At 38.6% G+C, this 17274-nt stretch overlaps 1 protein-coding gene across 4 annotated transcripts in view; it reads right to left on the bottom strand.

The window, feature by feature from the left end:
- si:ch73-366l1.5 (FILIA-N KH-like domain-containing protein) overlaps positions 1-17274 on the bottom strand; it is a 31127-nt gene that overhangs the window by 8079 nt on the left and 5774 nt on the right. For 2 of the 4 annotated variants that reach the window (XM_051888014.1, XM_051888015.1), the window contains exons 3-5: positions 5775-6213; positions 2939-3056; positions 765-833 (exon numbers count right to left, since the gene is read on the bottom strand). In XM_051888014.1, coding sequence (XP_051743974.1) covers positions 800-833; positions 2939-3056; positions 5775-6213 — 591 coding nt within the window. In that variant the 3' untranslated portion in view covers positions 765-799. The remainder of the gene's footprint in view (positions 1-764; positions 834-2938; positions 3057-5774; positions 6214-17274) is intronic. The other 2 variants (XM_051888013.1, XM_051888016.1) reach the window with 1 other exon arrangement.

Below are 17274 nucleotides of genomic sequence, written 5' to 3'. Positions count from 1 at the left end.
CTACAGTGGTTCAACCTTAATGTTATGAAGCGACCAGAATACTTTTTGTGCTCCAAAAAAACAAAATAACAACTTTATCCAACAATATCTAGTGATGGGCGATTTCAAAACACTGCTTCATGAAGCTTCGAAGCTTTACGAATCTTTTGTTTCAAATCAGTGGTTCGGAGCATGAATCAAACTGTCAAAGTCACTTGAACTATTGAAATTTCGAAACATTTTTAAAGACTAATGACTAGCCTCTTTTACAGAAATCACATGACTTTGGCAGTTTAATACATGCTCCGAATCACTGATTCGAAACAAAAGATTCGTAAAGCTTCATAGTCACATGAACTGTTTTAAATATGTCTTTAGTAGCTTTCTGGGCACTGAAAGTGTAAACTGAGCGAAGGTCTTACGGGTGTGGAACAACATGAGGGTGAGTAAGTAATGACAGAAATTTTCATTTTTGGGTGAACTAACCCTTTAATAAACAAAAAAAACAAACAAACAAATAAATAGTGACTTCACAAACAAATAGTAAGTACACGAGTACAAGTGTGAGTAAATGACAGAATGTCATTTCTGGGTGAAATCTTTCTGTAACTCAGCATGTCAGGACATGAATTGTCATTGGTATTGAGGTCACTGAATAAGGAAAGTGAGTGGAAGGGAAGATATTCGTGTTACACCCTGAGTGTCAGCACAGGGTGATGGGGGAGGGCCGAGGGGTGAGACCGTGGGGGTGTCAGGGGGTCAAACTGAAGTAAATGATACCTTACCAGCGGTCTGACACAGGCATACTGCCTGGTGTTGTTTAAAGAGCGGTAAAGTCATTTGTCAACTCTATCCTGCAAAGATAAAGGGCAGGAGCAGAGGATATTATGTACATACCATTTCTGTAGGGTGCCGAGTGAACTACAGCTACACAGAAACACACCTAGTGACTTCTGCAAAGAGGAGTTGAAATCATCTCAAATCACTGCCTGAAGTTACATACACAGTTATGATAAAGAAGGCGACTTGTAAAGCTCGGTTCTGAAGCCTAGCAGGTCGCTTACATTAACATTTTCTATCTGAGAATAACTGAAATGAAACCTTCAATTTGAACAATTAGCACTCATGTGAAGCGCACTAGATTTGACTGTTGATTTCAATGGAGTTTGGATTAGTATGCGGCTAAGCTAAGTAAGGAATACTTAATACAAATATCAGATAAAATAGTCCATTTTGAATTAGACAGAAGTTGATCGAAATGTTTTGGTTTTGCATGATACTCTACATTCACATATATCTGCCATTTTAGTTCAGATCCCCCACTGCTCAATCTACATGTTTTATCAAGCAAACAAACCGCACCCACCGCAGGCAGAGTGTGCCTGAACCTCCAGACAAACCTTGAGCTCCCCGCGGCGCCCCTGAGAGTCTGGCTGCAGATAATGTGAGTGATTAACATGTGTGTAACATCTCACCCTCCTTATCCAAACACCCACAGAGAGTCGTGGGGGGCTGGAGGTCGACTGTGTGTTACGCTGCTACAAATGGCCCCCCCAAAAAATGGGAGGGGAGAGAAACATGAACTTTCCTCTCACAACAGATCTATACTGAACATGGACCAAACTATGACATTCAAGGCAAGGTTTCATATAACGAAACGATTCAGAACCATCATATAATCCAAGCATATAAATCTCTCTTTTTTTATTAAAATGGTTGACCAAAAAAAAAAAAAAAAAAAAAGTTCTGAATTGTGTTTTATTTCAAGTACAAAAATATGAACTAACAATAAAAATACTTCTACAGCATTTATTTCTGCTTATTTCAGCAGTGACTAACAGATACAACTTTTGATTTTAACAGTGTATTAATATTATTTAATGGACCTGATCTGACATGAACCAACAATGAACAGTTGTATTTTTAATAACTAACATTAACATAAAATTAATAAATACTGATTAACAGAATAACAAATATATTGCGCATTGTTAGTTAATGTATAATATTAATTTGATGCAATCTTCATGTAAAGTGTTATTATTATTATTATTATTATTATTATTATTATTATTATTATTATTATTATTATAATGACGATAATGATAATAATAATCATCATTATCATCATCATCATCATCATCATTATTATTATTGTTGTTATTATTATTATTATTATTATTATTATATCACCATTTTTATCATTATCATAATTATCATGATTATTCACAATAATACTAATAATAATAATAATTAATATTATAATTATTATTATAAATATTATATTATTATTATTATTATTATAACAATTTATTATATAATAATAATAATAATAATAATAATAATAAATAACAACAACAACAACAACAATTATTATTATTATTATTATTATTATTATTATTATTATTATTATTATTATTATTATTATTATTATTATTATTATTATTATTAACCACAGTGGCAGAGTATTAGTATGACTTTCCAGAAGCAGAGCTGTGGCCAAGATCTGATGCGCCTTATATTAATTTTCTGTTCTTTGTGAATAGAACTTTACTAATTTATTTATATATTTTTTTTCCTTTTTGTTTTTACATTATCATTATTATTCATGCCTGTGATGATGTGCTTTGAAATCCTCTGGTCTTGGTCCTAAAAAAACCTCAGGGTAGACTGCTTTTGTTAAAGGGAACATATTGTCCCAGGATCTCAAATGATGAAACCTGACACATGTCCTTAGTCCTCTATTTTAGACAGAATATAGTGCACATATTGGTTGCATATTCATGAACACCCCAAACTTCAGCACTGTAGAGTCACATGCTTGAAAACCTGTTCAATTCAAGCATTTCTGGTTATATATGAAATGTTGAATTGAGTGAAATGTTGGTTTTACTGTTGTGTGTTACTATGAGATGCTGTTGTTTCTGTGGATGGATTGAGGGAGAAGGGAAACACTGACCTTTGCTCCTCTTCCATCTCTTCGTTGGTCATTCTCTTCTCAAACTTGGTGGTCCTCTTGTTAGCGGGCACGACTGCGGGAGTCTCGTCCTCATCTGCCACTAAAGCAGCTGCAACATCTAAAGAGAGGACAGCAGATTTAACATTCAACTCACAATAAGAGGATAAAACTAAGAGTGAGTGATGCACCTTTTTCTCTAATGGATCATATAATGCTGTTCAAAAAGCTGGGGGTGGTAAGTGTTTATGTTTTTGAAAGAAAACTGCTTTATCTGATAGAAAATACAGTAAAAACAGTAATATTGTGAAATATTATTACAATTTAAAATAGCTGTTTTCTATGTGAATATATTTTAAAATGTAATTTATTCCTGTGATCAAAGCTGAATTTTCAGCATCATTAAACATACAAGTTGTGTTGCTTCATATTTTTGTGGAAACCTTACCATAACCGCGAGTTTTAACACACTACTAACTCACTCAACCAGGCCCCGCCCCTTTATTTTGCATATGGCTTGGGCGGGAATTATTTAAATGAGGAATATTGTGACGTGTTCGTTCCCAGAAGAAAACTCGACAAAGGAGGCATTTCAGAATTAATTCATGCTCAAACAGCAACGTATAATACACACTAAAGAAAGATGAACATGTAAAATCTTTAATATCTTTAAAACAAAACCAAAAAACTAACCTTAAAACTAATCTTGCTGACTCAAAGCATAAATTGCGGCTCATAACCTCGGTCTCCTGTCTAAGTGAGCTACAGAGATGACCGCACTTCATCTGGATACAAAAGGCAGGTGTTAAAAGTGTCAGTATTGCCCTTGACTGATCAGATGACACGACAGGAAGGCTAGAAACTCTTACGTGACACTGTTCCCTGTTCCTAACCCAGATTATCAACCTACCAGCTTTAATCCACTTGCAGGCCTGTCAAGTTATTGGCGCTGGCAGCTAGGAAGTCTTTATATTAATTCAAGGATAAAGGCTGTTGCGTACATGCTGTTGACGGCTTTCTGAAGCCTGTTTCACACACAAACTGGTTCTGTCGCTGTTACAATTCATAAACGGACATGTTTTGGCACTAGAAACACTGCTCCTTTGCAAACTAGGGTTATATGTGAGCACACCCACTGATGTCTGGATGTAAACGCAGCAGAATCTGCAACCTAGAGGCCAATGTACCGCTGGGAGAACAAAGCAAGTGTGTGACCGGGACCCAGTTACACATTGGCGTCAATTTACAGCCGCAGAGCACAAAGCGGCAGTGTTTTTGAGTGGGTCGCCCTCTGAGTGTTTATCTCTGCCAGCCCTGCTCTGAAAACACTCGCTCTCATAGAGTATAATGAAATCTGCTGCTCAGAGAGCCACGGGCAGACATGACGAGAAGAAAATGAAAGACTGCAGAAAGAAAAAGAAAAAATATAAATGTTTTCTCCCCCCAGAATATACATTTGTAGAGGAAATGGCTCCTTGTCAAAACAGAATGACATCTTATTTTATTATATTTTCTTCTGATTCATCTCATTTGTGATCAGATTTTTGGTAACACTTTACAATATGGCCTCATTTGTTAATATTAGTTAATGCATTAACTATTAACATAATCTAACAATTATGTAATTAAGTATTGTATTTTTTAAAGCATTTATTAAACTTTGTTATTGAGTTAGTGATAGTGTTATTGATAGTTAGTAAAAATCTAAATGTTCATTGTACACGTTAGTTCACAGTGCATTAACTAATGTTAAGAAATGCAACTTTTGATTTTTATAATGTTAGCACAAATAATATTTTAAAAATCATTGCAACAAACCAAACTAAACATAACCCACAACCAAACAGAACCTAAACCCCCCAAAAAACTAAACCCCAAAACAAAAGTAATCAAAACAAAAACCCCAAAAGCAGCAAAACAAACCCAAAACAAAACCCAAACAAAACTAAACCCCAAAACAAAAACCCATAAGAAAGCAAAACAAACCTCAAAACAAAACTAAACCACAAAACAAAAGAAATCAAAACAAAAAACCCAAAAGAAGCAAAACAACCCCAAAAGAAAACAAAACTAAACTAAAACCGAAACAAAAACAAAACAAAAACCCATAAGAAAGCAAAACTAAGCCCCAAACAAAACTAAACCCCAAAACAAAAGGAATCAAAACAAAACCCCCAAAAGAAAACAAAAACCCGAAACAATACGAAAAAACCCCCCCAAAAAACATAAGAAAGCAAAACAAACCCCAAAATAAAACAAAACCCAAAACCATCTCAGGTTACGTACATAACCCCTGTTCCCTGAGTAGGAAATGAGACGCTGCATCGGTAGCTGGCCGGGGGTGCGTCTCCCAAAAGCATCGTTAGCTGTCCCCTGAGAGATTTTCCCTAGGGACATTTTCCTGGTTGCATTTGAAACAGCAGTAGGAACTCTGAAGTGATGTAAGCAGTCAATTCCATCCTGCTGCTCAGGTTGTTGTGCGGGACTTTTATTTTGATGGCGCAGAGAATGGAAGAGTCTGAACACACAGCGCTCCCATTCTACGCTTTCATTCGGTTATGATCTGTTCAACAGTCCTGTCTAATAAGTTATGTTAAACAGCATACGAAAAAGTGTTGTAGTTACCGTGTGGTTGATGCCCGATGTCTCTAGCTGAGCAGAAATACAAATCGTGTTTCGCTTGGTCCCTTTTTCATAAAAGTGGTTATTTTGCTTTGCATCTTTAGGTCTGGTATTAAAAATGACACGTTAAGCGAACCAGGACTAAATGTATCATTTTCTTTTTTTGTGTGGACCAAAAGAACCAAGAACACACAAGTGTGAACAGATGCAACCATACCATTATTTTCTAGGACCTCTGGAAGGGATTCAGCCGCTGGTGAGGTCTCAGCGACGGGCACAGATGCCGCTTCAGGGGCGGGTGCGGATTGTGGCTCTGGGACTGGTGTAGGCGCCGGTTCAGGGGTTGGCAGAGAAACTGGTTCTGAGCTGGGCGCAGACGGTATTTCTGGGGTGGGCACCGATACTGGTTCAGGGATGGGTTCAGATGCTGGTTCGGGGATAGGCACCTCTGGGACTGGTTCAGGCACTGGTTCTGGCGCTGGGACAGACTCCTTCACTGGTTCAAGCACTGACTCTTCTACTGGTGCAGCCACTGGTTCTGGGGAATTGGTGGGTATTTGCTCAGGCACTGGCTCTGGCACAGGGACGGGCTCTTCCACAGGTGCAGATTCTACGACTGCTTCGGATACAGGCTCGGGCTCAGGCTCTGGAGCTGCCTGTGGAAATCAGAGGTAGAGCGATAGGATAATAGTCATTTCATCTAATTTATATGCATCTGTGTCAAACAGCTGATAATGCAGTACATACAGTTCATTCATTATTTTTTTGTAATCAAATGAAATGAGATATTTTCTGAGAAGATAATCTTTGGATTCTTTCTATGTAGAAAAAAATGCATGTTTATAATGTGACACTCATGATTAGCTCGTCTTCTAATGCAACACTACTTTATGTTAGCAGAAATAATAACATTAAAAAACCAACCAAACCAAACTAAACAAAACCCACAACCAAACAAACTAAACCCCAAAACAAAAAGGAATCAAAACAAAAACAAACCCAAAAGCAAGCAAAACAAACCCCAAAACAAAACCCCAAACAAAAACAAACAAAAAACCTAAAAGAAAACAAAACAAACCCCAAAACATAACCCCCAAACAAAACTAATCAAACACCCACAAGAAAGCAAAAAACTAAACTACAAAAACAAACAAACAACAAAACTAAAAAAACTAAACTACAAACAAAATGAATAAAAATAAATAAATAAATAAAATAATATTAATGATAAAACTCAAAGATAAGCCAAACAAAGCCCAAAACCCAATAAACCCACAACCCCAAAACTGTGTGTTTATTATGTGGGTGATTTATAAAGCTCATGATTAGCTTTCCTTCTATTGCAACACTACTTCACGTTAGCAGAAAGAATAATATTTTTTTTTAAAAACATGACATGCAAGTTATAAACAAATCCCATCCATACATTGGATACAGAATACTTCACAAGTATTTGAAGCCACTGAATTCTAACATTCATCTCCATAGCCAACAGCATATTCTGCAGAGCTTCATTCCCCATGTGGGGAATAGCGTGCCTGTGTGACAGCTGTCATCTACAGTCTCTCCAGCCTTAACATGCACCTGTCTATGACAAGGGGACAAAGCTCCTACTTCTTCTGACTAACCCTTGTCCAAACCCACTGCACTGCTTCTGCTGGCCATGAATGCTCTTAACTCAACCGCTTACATACACATTAAGTATGCGAGAAACAGCTGTGCAAGCCTTTCAACTACCAAGTGACTTCTTGACCATTCACGGTGGTTAGGAATTGGAGGTTTGAGGGCAGCAAGAACGCCATCATAGATTTCAGATGCAATTCATGTGAGCTCTGGAAATATTAGTTTATTAATTCTTTTAATAGCCAGACCGAATTTTTATATTTTTGTATTTTCTGCACTTTTCAGGTGATTAAAAAGAAGCAGAATGGATTTAATCATAATATATGTTGCTGAAGTGTGACTGAAAGCATAATCAAAGATAAATATTTAATAAGTGAACATTCAAGGCTGCAGATTAAGTGTGGACATACAGCATGTCAAAGAACACAATGGGGTCACTAGTTTTTCTGGGCCAACTGAACATTTCATTTGGCCCCTTTGGTAGAAATCACAGACTGTACTCAGTCCCACTTTTCTCCCAACTAGCGACACGCCAGCACACACCTATTGTTGTTAATCAAATTTACTAAGGATTTGAAACCAGTACTAATACTACCATGCTCTGTAACATGGCCTCAATTGTACCGCAGCACCATTTTACACCATACAAGAGCAAAGTGGATACTAGATTGAATTGGAGTCTGTAGGGATTAAGGTTATCCAGAGAGGTTAAATTTAGGATTAACTGTAGATTTGCGCCATTATTAGATTAGGTGATTCAGAATGTCAACAACAAGCTGGTGAAAGAGAATGACAACGACAAGACTGAAAGTAATACTAATAGAAAACAAAATGAGTAGCATTTCCCCATTCAGAACTTGCAATCCTGACGCTTAGGTTTTTTGGGTGGTTGCCAAGGCCTTGCTGTAGATTTGCTGAGGCATTCTGAATGATGTAATGCTCTTGGGTTGCAGTGCTGTTGCTAGGATGTTCTGGGTGGTTGCAAGGGCATTGCTATGCAATTGAAAAAATATTCTGAGTTGTCATTAGTGTTGCTATGCAGTTGCAAGTGTGTTCTGACTGGTTGCCAGGGCATTGCTATACCATTGCTAAGGTATTTTGAGTGGTAATTAGTGCTGCTATGCAGTTGCGAAGAGTGGTTGCCAGGATGTTGCTATGCATTAAGGAACTTTGAGTGATCATTAGTGCGGCTGTGCCATTGCTAGGATGTTCTGAGTGGTTGCCAGGGTGTTGCTATGCATTGTTAAGGTATTTTGAGTGGTCGGTAGTGCTGCTGCACAGTTGCTAGGGTGTTCTGAGTGGTTGCCAGGGTGTTGCTATGCATTAAGGAATTTTGAGTGATCATTAGTGCTGCTGTGCAGTTGCTAGGCTGTTCTGAGTGGTTGCCAGGGTGTTGCTATGCATTGTTAAGGTATTGTGAGTTAAGGTATTCTAGCAAAACCATGCTGTTGCTAGGGTGTTCTGAGTGGTTTCCAGGGTGTTACTATGCATTGTTACGGTATTTTGAGTGGTTAACAGTGCTGCTGCGGAGTTGTGTTTTGAGTGGTTGCCAGGGTGTTGCTATGCATTAAGGAATTTTGAGTAATCAGTAGTGCTACTGCGCAGTTGCTAGGGTGTTTTAAGTGGTTGCCAGGGTGTTACTATGCATTGTTATGGTATTTTGAGTGGTTAATAATGCTGCTGCACAGTTGCTAGGGTGTTTTGAGTGGTTGCCAGTGTGTTGCTATGCATTAAAGAATTTTGAGTAATCACACAGTTGCTAGGATGTTCTGAGTGATTGCCAGGGTGTTGCTATGCATTGTTAAGGTTTTTTGAGTTGTCGATAGTGCTGCTGCACAGTTGCTAGGGTGTTTTGAGTGGTTGCTAGGGTGTTGCTATGCAATTATTAAGGTCTTCTGAGGTGTTGTTAGTGTTTCCATTTTGTTGCTATGATTTTCTGAGTGGTTGCCAGGGCATTCCTATGCACTGCTAAAAGTATTCTGAGGTGTTGTTAGTGTTGCTATGGTTTACTGAATGGCTGCCAGGGCATTGCTATGCATTGCTAAGGTATTCTGCAGTTGCTAGGGTGTAATAAGTGGTTACAAGAGCATTGCTATGCAGTTGCCAAGTCTCTGGTATTGTGACTCATAGATATGGCTCAGGTCCCTCCTTCAGTTCAAGTCTGAGGGATTGTTTTTGTGCATTTTATTGTCCACCAAATGAAAATAATGCATAGCTAAACATGACAAGACAGCTGCTACCAGAATAGCAACTTCTATTCCCTCCCTGAAACCAAACTTTATCGCTTCAAGAATTTTGGCATCCGCTGACCACCAGCAGATGGTGCATTCCATCTCACACAACCGCACAAATTTATTTCTGATGTGTGAGGGAAAACCCTCAAATCCCACTGGCAAACTGCTGAAACTGAGATCTTCTAGTCTGCTACCAGATTCTAGAAGAGAGTAATTAGTCAAATGTACAGAGCACAGCAGAATCAAATTGAAATGGCCAGTAATTAAACTATCAATAATACTTAAAGCTAGGGTAGGCCATGTTTTTCATAAACACTTTTTATTATACTGGTTAAAACTCTCTTCACATCCTGATAGCAATCAATAATAGAAGTGGTCTAAATATATATATATATATATATACACACTTCTGTGGAAGTCCCAGGACCTAAATTTCGAGGTTCGAGGCTATGCAGAGTTGTAGACAGACAGTCACCGAGCACCACAAACAAACAGCAGCCACATTTTACAGTTCCTCCTAAACCAAAACAATGAGCTAATGCTGAGTTCACACGCCATAATCATAATTACGAGATGGCAACCCTGACATTCTACTCAGAGCTGTTCACGTCCTCAGACCTGGATTTATGTGCTTCTATGTCAACACTATCAACGGTGAAATGAATCTGCAGCAGTCAGGTGGCTCTGTAAGTTGTTTACGTCCATTATTATTGTAATGTTATGTGCTTTGAGACATGAGGTAGTTTAACACCGTCTCTCGTGACGTTTTGCAGACTCTGCTATGTGCGTTCATGTGTTTTGAAGGAGGCATGGCTTTGGAGAGAGAGCTTTGAAGGGAGCTAGTTTGCTATTGTTAGCCTCTCCGATATTGCCTACCCTACCTTTAAAGTGCAAGTTCACAAATTTTCAACCAGTTTTGTATTGTTACAATGTCGGTAGTATATGTAAATGAACAGTGTTTACTTTTTCTCTGTTATCTGGACTGAGAACTTCCTGTTTATTTAGCAAAAGGGAAGACAACAACCATTTTCCTCTGTTCAAGTAGCTCCAATTTCAAAAGACTTTTTTCCTTTCTACCACATAGGCAGCCAAGTTTTATTGACAGCCCATTTTGCCAGCGATGAACTACACCTTTAAAAACACATTTTTGGTAAAGTTTTTAAATGGTGGGACACTAAAGCAATTAGCTATGTGAAGCTAATAATAAATCCACCAAATTATATAGTTCATTAGACTAACAGTAGACTGCTTATGGTTGACACGCAACGTAGGAACTTGGCACATTAAAAGGAACATTCCAGGTTCAAGCTAAGCTCTAGCGTCAGCATTAAAGACATGCTGTTGATTACCACAGAAATCAAGTATGACTCAGACTTCAGTTTCAACAAACAATCAGAATGCTTAAAGTTTATGCAATACACAATTTTAAACTGTTGCTTGTTTTTTTTTTTAAAGAAATGGTGGGAAATTATTTGTTGTATTTAAGAGCATAACACCAATTCTGACACTAGAGATAACGGAGAATTCAGTTGATGTGAGGTTGCACATTTTATTACAACATATTTAGAGCCAGAACTATCCATTTTATAATATGGAATCAACATCTCACAATGTTGTTTTTCATCCAACACCAAAATAAAGTCACCTAATGTCCCGCAGCACTCTGTCCCGAGACATAAACACATGAAAGGCGGTAAGGGAATTAGAGCAGCTTGAGAGGGATTCTTCCTCGCAGTGATGGCTGCCAACAGTCCATTAGTCCTGATGCTCTTAGAAAGCGTGAAGTGAACAACCTGTAAGGATGTCAGATGGCATAGGATGCCATCTTAGGCTTAACTGTCATCTCAGATCCTGTGGAAAATCTAGATGTCACCACATGCACAGACCTCCTGTATGGAGGTCAGGGGGAGAATACATGTGAAGCCAAGTTTGAGAGATCACCAAGACAAACAGATCCTGAAAGGTTTTACAGAGGCCTTTTGCCTTTATGCTTTTTTTAAACTTGTCCCTGGACTCATATATAATCAAATAGCACAGCAACACAGATTGTGCCTTATTTGATTTGAGAACTACAGTGATGGGCAAGATTGTCAGGATATTCTTCAAAAAATAAACACTTTTTCCCCTTTAAATGTCAGTTATTGATGTTAAGACCTTATTTGCATGTTCTTCACTTCCTTATTTCCAGCAAGTAAATAATACTTTAATAACTCTGAATAGTTTAACGTCTTATTTGAGGCAGTGGGCCAAAGCATCTCGAAAGCATTCACTCCTTTATGGAAAGCATTTGCACTAAATGAATTCTCCACAAACCCTTCAGCTCTTCTTTGAATTCTTACAAAAAGGCCATTGTCTCATAAGGCCCATAGTCGTCATGTACAGTCAGTGTCTGCCTACTAGCATGACTAGCATACTGTACTGCATTGCACCATTGTTTAGTTAAGGGACATCACCACTTGTGACTGAAAGGGCAAGATAGGGGTTGTAGATGTGTTCCAAAAATCCTAGCGAGCTTCCTTATGCAAAGACTACAGGCAATGGCCAGCTAGCACGTATGTTCTGTGCCTGTGTGAGAGGAAACAACTCTCCATACCAGCAGGTGGCAGTAGTCTGTATTTGTTATTCAAAAAGAGAATCCGAAACTAGGACTGCGGATATACAAACTATAAACAAAGCAGCGCTTGCTTCCCATTTTGAGTCAATTATGTTGATAAGTTGGTCTTCACTTTCTTCATTCCAGACAGCCATGTTGTTATGAAAATATGAAATGCACAAATTAGAGGATCCTTCTGTGTGTGTGTACTCATTTCATTTTTTCTTCTTGTGCACTGGTTCGCTAAGCTGAACGTCACACCCGAGTTGACCTGCCTTTCCAGTAAACAGGTCGGAAAACCAAGATGGACGCATCCAAGCGAACCTTCGTTGTGCTTGTGTAAACACATAAAAAAGCGATATTTTGCACAGATAATGCCGAAGTATCATTTACACAAATATAGGTTGGATATTGTGTTCAGCACACAGACAAACAGAAGTGCTGATGAACAATATATTACTACTGTTTGACTGCAGTTGATGCACTGAGCAGCCATATTGGATTGTGAAGACGTGGTTTTTGCGGTTCTTCCGAGTTTCCCAGTCGCAACTCCAACTTCCTACTGGGAACTCAGAATTTCCAACTTCAGAGTACAAATGGAACACACCATAACATTCCACATGCCACACAAACAGCAATTTTTGTGTCTCTTAGCATATTGCTACGCTAACGCTGAAAAATGCACCACACACAGAAATGTCTGGTTGAATAGTCCATTTTAACTATTTACTACTATCTATAAGTGATGGGTGAAACCTTTGATTCAAAACAAACATTTGCAGTGTTCAGAGCGCAAATCAAACTGGCCAAGTCATGATTTCAGCTAACATCATACCGTTTTGAACCTTTACATGTATGCATATAGCAGAAGCTTTTATCCAAAGCGAAACAAAAGCAATCTGTCAAAGAGCCAACAATATTCGTAAAATACAATGCAGGGTTTCCGCTATTAAACAACTATATAAGGAATTCTAATGGTTCGTCGCTAGAGGGCGTTGATCTGGTGAACCAGTGTCTAATATATGGTTTTAACTGGGTCCGTTTTATAATATAGGTTTTGTTTTAATGAATTTTAATAAACATGCATATATAATACTATGGGAGAGTGACGATTATTTCTATTTGGCCTAGTTAGCCAAGTCCTGTCTAAGAACACATACAACAAGCACTACAAATTAAAAAAAGAAAACAAATTATATACTTTATTTGTATTGGTATTTAATTATTTGCAAATTACATTTAATAGATTACACTTTCACATTGCATTTATACCGTTTTGGCCAGTGAGTGGTGTTTTGAACACTTTGAAACAGTGAATCATTTTGCGAAGCAGTTGGCTCAATTGATTGCCTTGTTTCTAGCAGCTAATTTTGCATAATGCTTCCTCTCAGTTGGAAGGCTAGATGGAAACTTAGTAGCATATTTCATAAGAATATCAAATGTGAAGAGGCAAATATAACACTCAACACTCACTCCAGACTGTACATATCAAATGACACTGCACAATTATGGAAAAATAAAGTGTTTTGAGCGGCTGTGCTGATAAACCCTAAAACACCCTGTGAAATACTTTAACAAAATGCTGTTTGCTTTTATGTGGTTTTAATTGTTAATTGAAAGGATTAATTGAATTCAAGACAAGATCCAAAGATTCAAAAGACACTAGAATTAATTATGTAATTACATGTAAAAACCCCATTATGCTTTCTCGATTATTAACTTTCATATAGTGTGTAATACAGCTGTTTGTGAATGTAAAAGGTCTGCAAATTTTAAAGATCAAAGTGCAGATAAAAGGACTTATTGTCTCCCAAAAGAAAGAAGCGATTCTGAACTGCCTGAAACGAGTCCTCCGTAATTCCAGTCTCACTTCCTACTGAACCTACGTAGGTTCGTAACATATGAATTATGCCAGCCTATGGTCTTCATTGGCTACCCACGAACAACGTCTACTTTGACCCTCAAACACTGAAGTTGTAGCTGAGACTGGAAGAGTTTGGTTCGTGTTATCGACATGTAAGCTGCAAATCCACTGCAATTCCAAAGGTGAGGACTCGCGCTCAAATTTATACGGTAAAACAGACACCATCGTTATTGTTCGTATCGCCATGTATTAAGTGCTGACGAAGAGCTGAAATTCAGATATATTAATGGTATTTTCGTTGCCAACATGTGGTGTAAGCGGTAGCCCAATCACAACAGACTGGGACATCTGACCAATCAAAGGAGAGTAGATCAATCAAAACAGACTGGGCCATCTGACCAATCAGAGGAGTGTAGACCAATCACAACTGGGCTGCGTTCAACCCCAACAAAACGTTGCAAAACTTTGTTTTCTTTGTGTTCTTTTTGAAGAATTTTCGGAGCCTGATGAAATTGGTATAAATACGTGTTTAATACTGCAAAATATGCTCGATGTTACAGTCACTGCCCTTGCTGTCCAGAATAAAAGAGAAAAAATATAAACAACTACATCAATATGCTATATTTTTACAATAAAACTCTTACGACAAACATGTCTTCTAATATCTTCAATTGTTGCGTATACCGAGCTGCAGCGGACACATTTGTAAACGACTCTACTTGGACCCATTGTGCGAGCTGTCTCTTTAATACCGCATGGTTTATATACATGTTGCTGCTGATTGGGCTGACATTTTTGACACACCCACCAAACAAGAAATGTATCTCAAACCCCATTGCACACCGTTTCCACGAAACATGTCGTTCAACCCGGAAACCGTAGCAAAACGTTGTGCACCGGTTTGAGCTTGAACGTGCCCCAGACTGGGTCATCTGACCAATCAGAGCAGAGTAGACCAATCACAACAGACTGGGCCGTCTGACCAATCAATGTAGAGTAGACCAATCACAACAAAATGGGTCATCTGACCACTCAGAGCAGAGTCGGCCCTTTGATAGGAGGGGTTTAGAGAGACTGAATCCCTTATCAAACCATTTCAGACACTGTGAGAAAAAATGGGATGCTGTGATAAGAAAAAATTGAAGTGCTTTTTGATCTTGGATGCATGTAAACCTTTTGTAGGAGGCTCCAAAACAAAATTAGGAACCTTTAAAGGTGCGGTATGTAAGAATGACAGCTAATGGTTGAAATGGGTACTGCAGTCCAAATTCAAAATATTATTTGCGCCGCCCCTCCTCCTCAGACTTGACATTCACGCGGGTTGCCAGTTTGAGGACACGCAACAGGAGCGAGCTCAATTGACATTGGCTAGGAGACTTACGCACTGTAAGTTGATGAGTTGATTTATTGATTTATGATGAGTTGATATCACGTTTTATTATGCTCCCCGTTCATAGAGCTTTTTAGATGGATGCTAAGGCTTTTTAGGTCGGGTAGAATCTGCGATCTCTGACCCAGTTTGTTCGCTGGCTTTCATGGATACAATTCACTGCATGTGTTTTCTGCCAACTGGCAAACCCGGTGTGGCGAAGTACTATTGGGTATAGTGGCAACATGCGGTCTTGCACAGACCAAAACAAAAACAGACATTCTGACACAGAACGCACATTTCAAAGTAAAATAACTGGCTGTAGCGTGGGTTTCCAGAGAAACGAGTATGTGAACTCAGCATGTTTTTTAAATATCTGCAAACATATTATGGTATTTTATGCTTTAGTACAGTCAAACACTTACATACAGCACCTATAAAATAGCATAATAAATTGCAAAAAAAGTCAGATCACGAAGGACATTAAAACATCCAATACAACCATAGACAGTCTTCGGATACCACATCAGTATCAGCTAAACTCACACCTAGAGGAAATAAATCATGGCAACGTTTGCACAGATCACTGAAAAAGGAAGTTAACGGCAACAGGCTGAAATTCCAAACCAGCAAAGTCAGAGAAAAGGCCGACCAATCAGCAGGCAGATGCACAGATTCCACAGCAGACTGCTGTTTGGAGACTGACTGGCGTGGAGACAGAAACAAAGTGTTGAGGAATGTTCTTGAGCGCTCACCCCGGTTCAGATGCTCGTGGTCTGCAAATTCAACACCGACGTCTTCGGTTTTAAATAAACCCTGCAGTTCAGCCACTCATTCACACTTTAGACATCTAATGCGTCCAGAAATCCTGCTGAAACAACAGCAATCAGCTCAGAGTTGAAGGACAATTGATCTCTGACTACATCCGCTGTTGAATTCTTGTTGGCGGCACCTCAGAGCAGATTGGTACAGCTTTCCTCTTTGAGGTTTTCCCTCTGAATACACATTGCCATGTAAGGAAGGTAAAACACTCTGAACAAAGGAAACTTGAGGAGCTGGAAGTTGGAATTGTGGGAGAAAGGGCCAGAACAGGAACTGGGCAGAAAGATAAACCTAAAGTTGATGCAATTAGTCAGCCCCTGAGGCACATGTGAATATGCTTCACTTTGGATACTCTTCCCTTGTATTTAAAACGATTGTCAACTTTGGACAAATTATTACTTTTTAATTCCTTTAACTGGTCCAGATATGTTTATTCAAATATAGCTGATATACAATGTACACAGTCATGAAGAGTCACATGCTTATAATTAATCTATTAAAACTCCCTGTACAATTCACATTAGGAACCAATTCCCTGCTCTCTAAACCTGCAGTCGATCTCCAAGGCTCAGTGCAAAGAATGGTGAAATTTGAGCCCTTCTTTCCCGATGCTAACTCATGTCTTTAGGGAAATTGGGAGGTCAGAAAGTGCCAAAGGAGGAACTGTACCATGTCAGCATGTCTAAAGGTCATGGAGCCAAAGATCATGGGGGACCAAAGGGGTTACTGAGTTTAAACGTGAACGTGAACCAACATTCTCAACCCATTTTACTTCCACGGCAAATGTCTCGACAAATGTCCAAGTAAAGCAAGAGAAACAATTTAATGAGAAACAAAGTAGCACAGACTTCTGACTATCAACAAAGTCTGGTACAATTTGCAGTTTATTTGGATTTAAACAGGAAGCCACCGCCTGGCCGACATTAAAAGTCACTAAACGCAGTTTGCTGTTTTTAAATGTCACATAAGTGTGAGTTTATCTTAAATAGATGAATGAAAAAGAAGTATACTTAATTACAGAAATGTAAAGAGGCAGGGCAAGTTCTGCTGGAGTTGATCCATCTTCCAGCGCTCTTCTAAATTCACACATCTATCAGAGAACTGCCCCATGGGTAACAAACACAGCACAAGAGTTTATTTATCCTCTAGAAACCAATCAACACCCAAGTCTCAATCTTGTCCCAGGAGATCTGCCTTCCTGCAGACTTCAGT

Source organism: Ctenopharyngodon idella, chromosome 3 (assembly GCF_019924925.1).
Source record: "Ctenopharyngodon idella isolate HZGC_01 chromosome 3, HZGC01, whole genome shotgun sequence".
In the NCBI taxonomy this organism is placed as follows: domain Eukaryota; kingdom Metazoa; phylum Chordata; class Actinopteri; order Cypriniformes; family Xenocyprididae; genus Ctenopharyngodon; species Ctenopharyngodon idella.
Note: the sequence above shows the minus strand (reverse complement) of the source record. Positions and strands in the feature narration are given on the sequence as shown.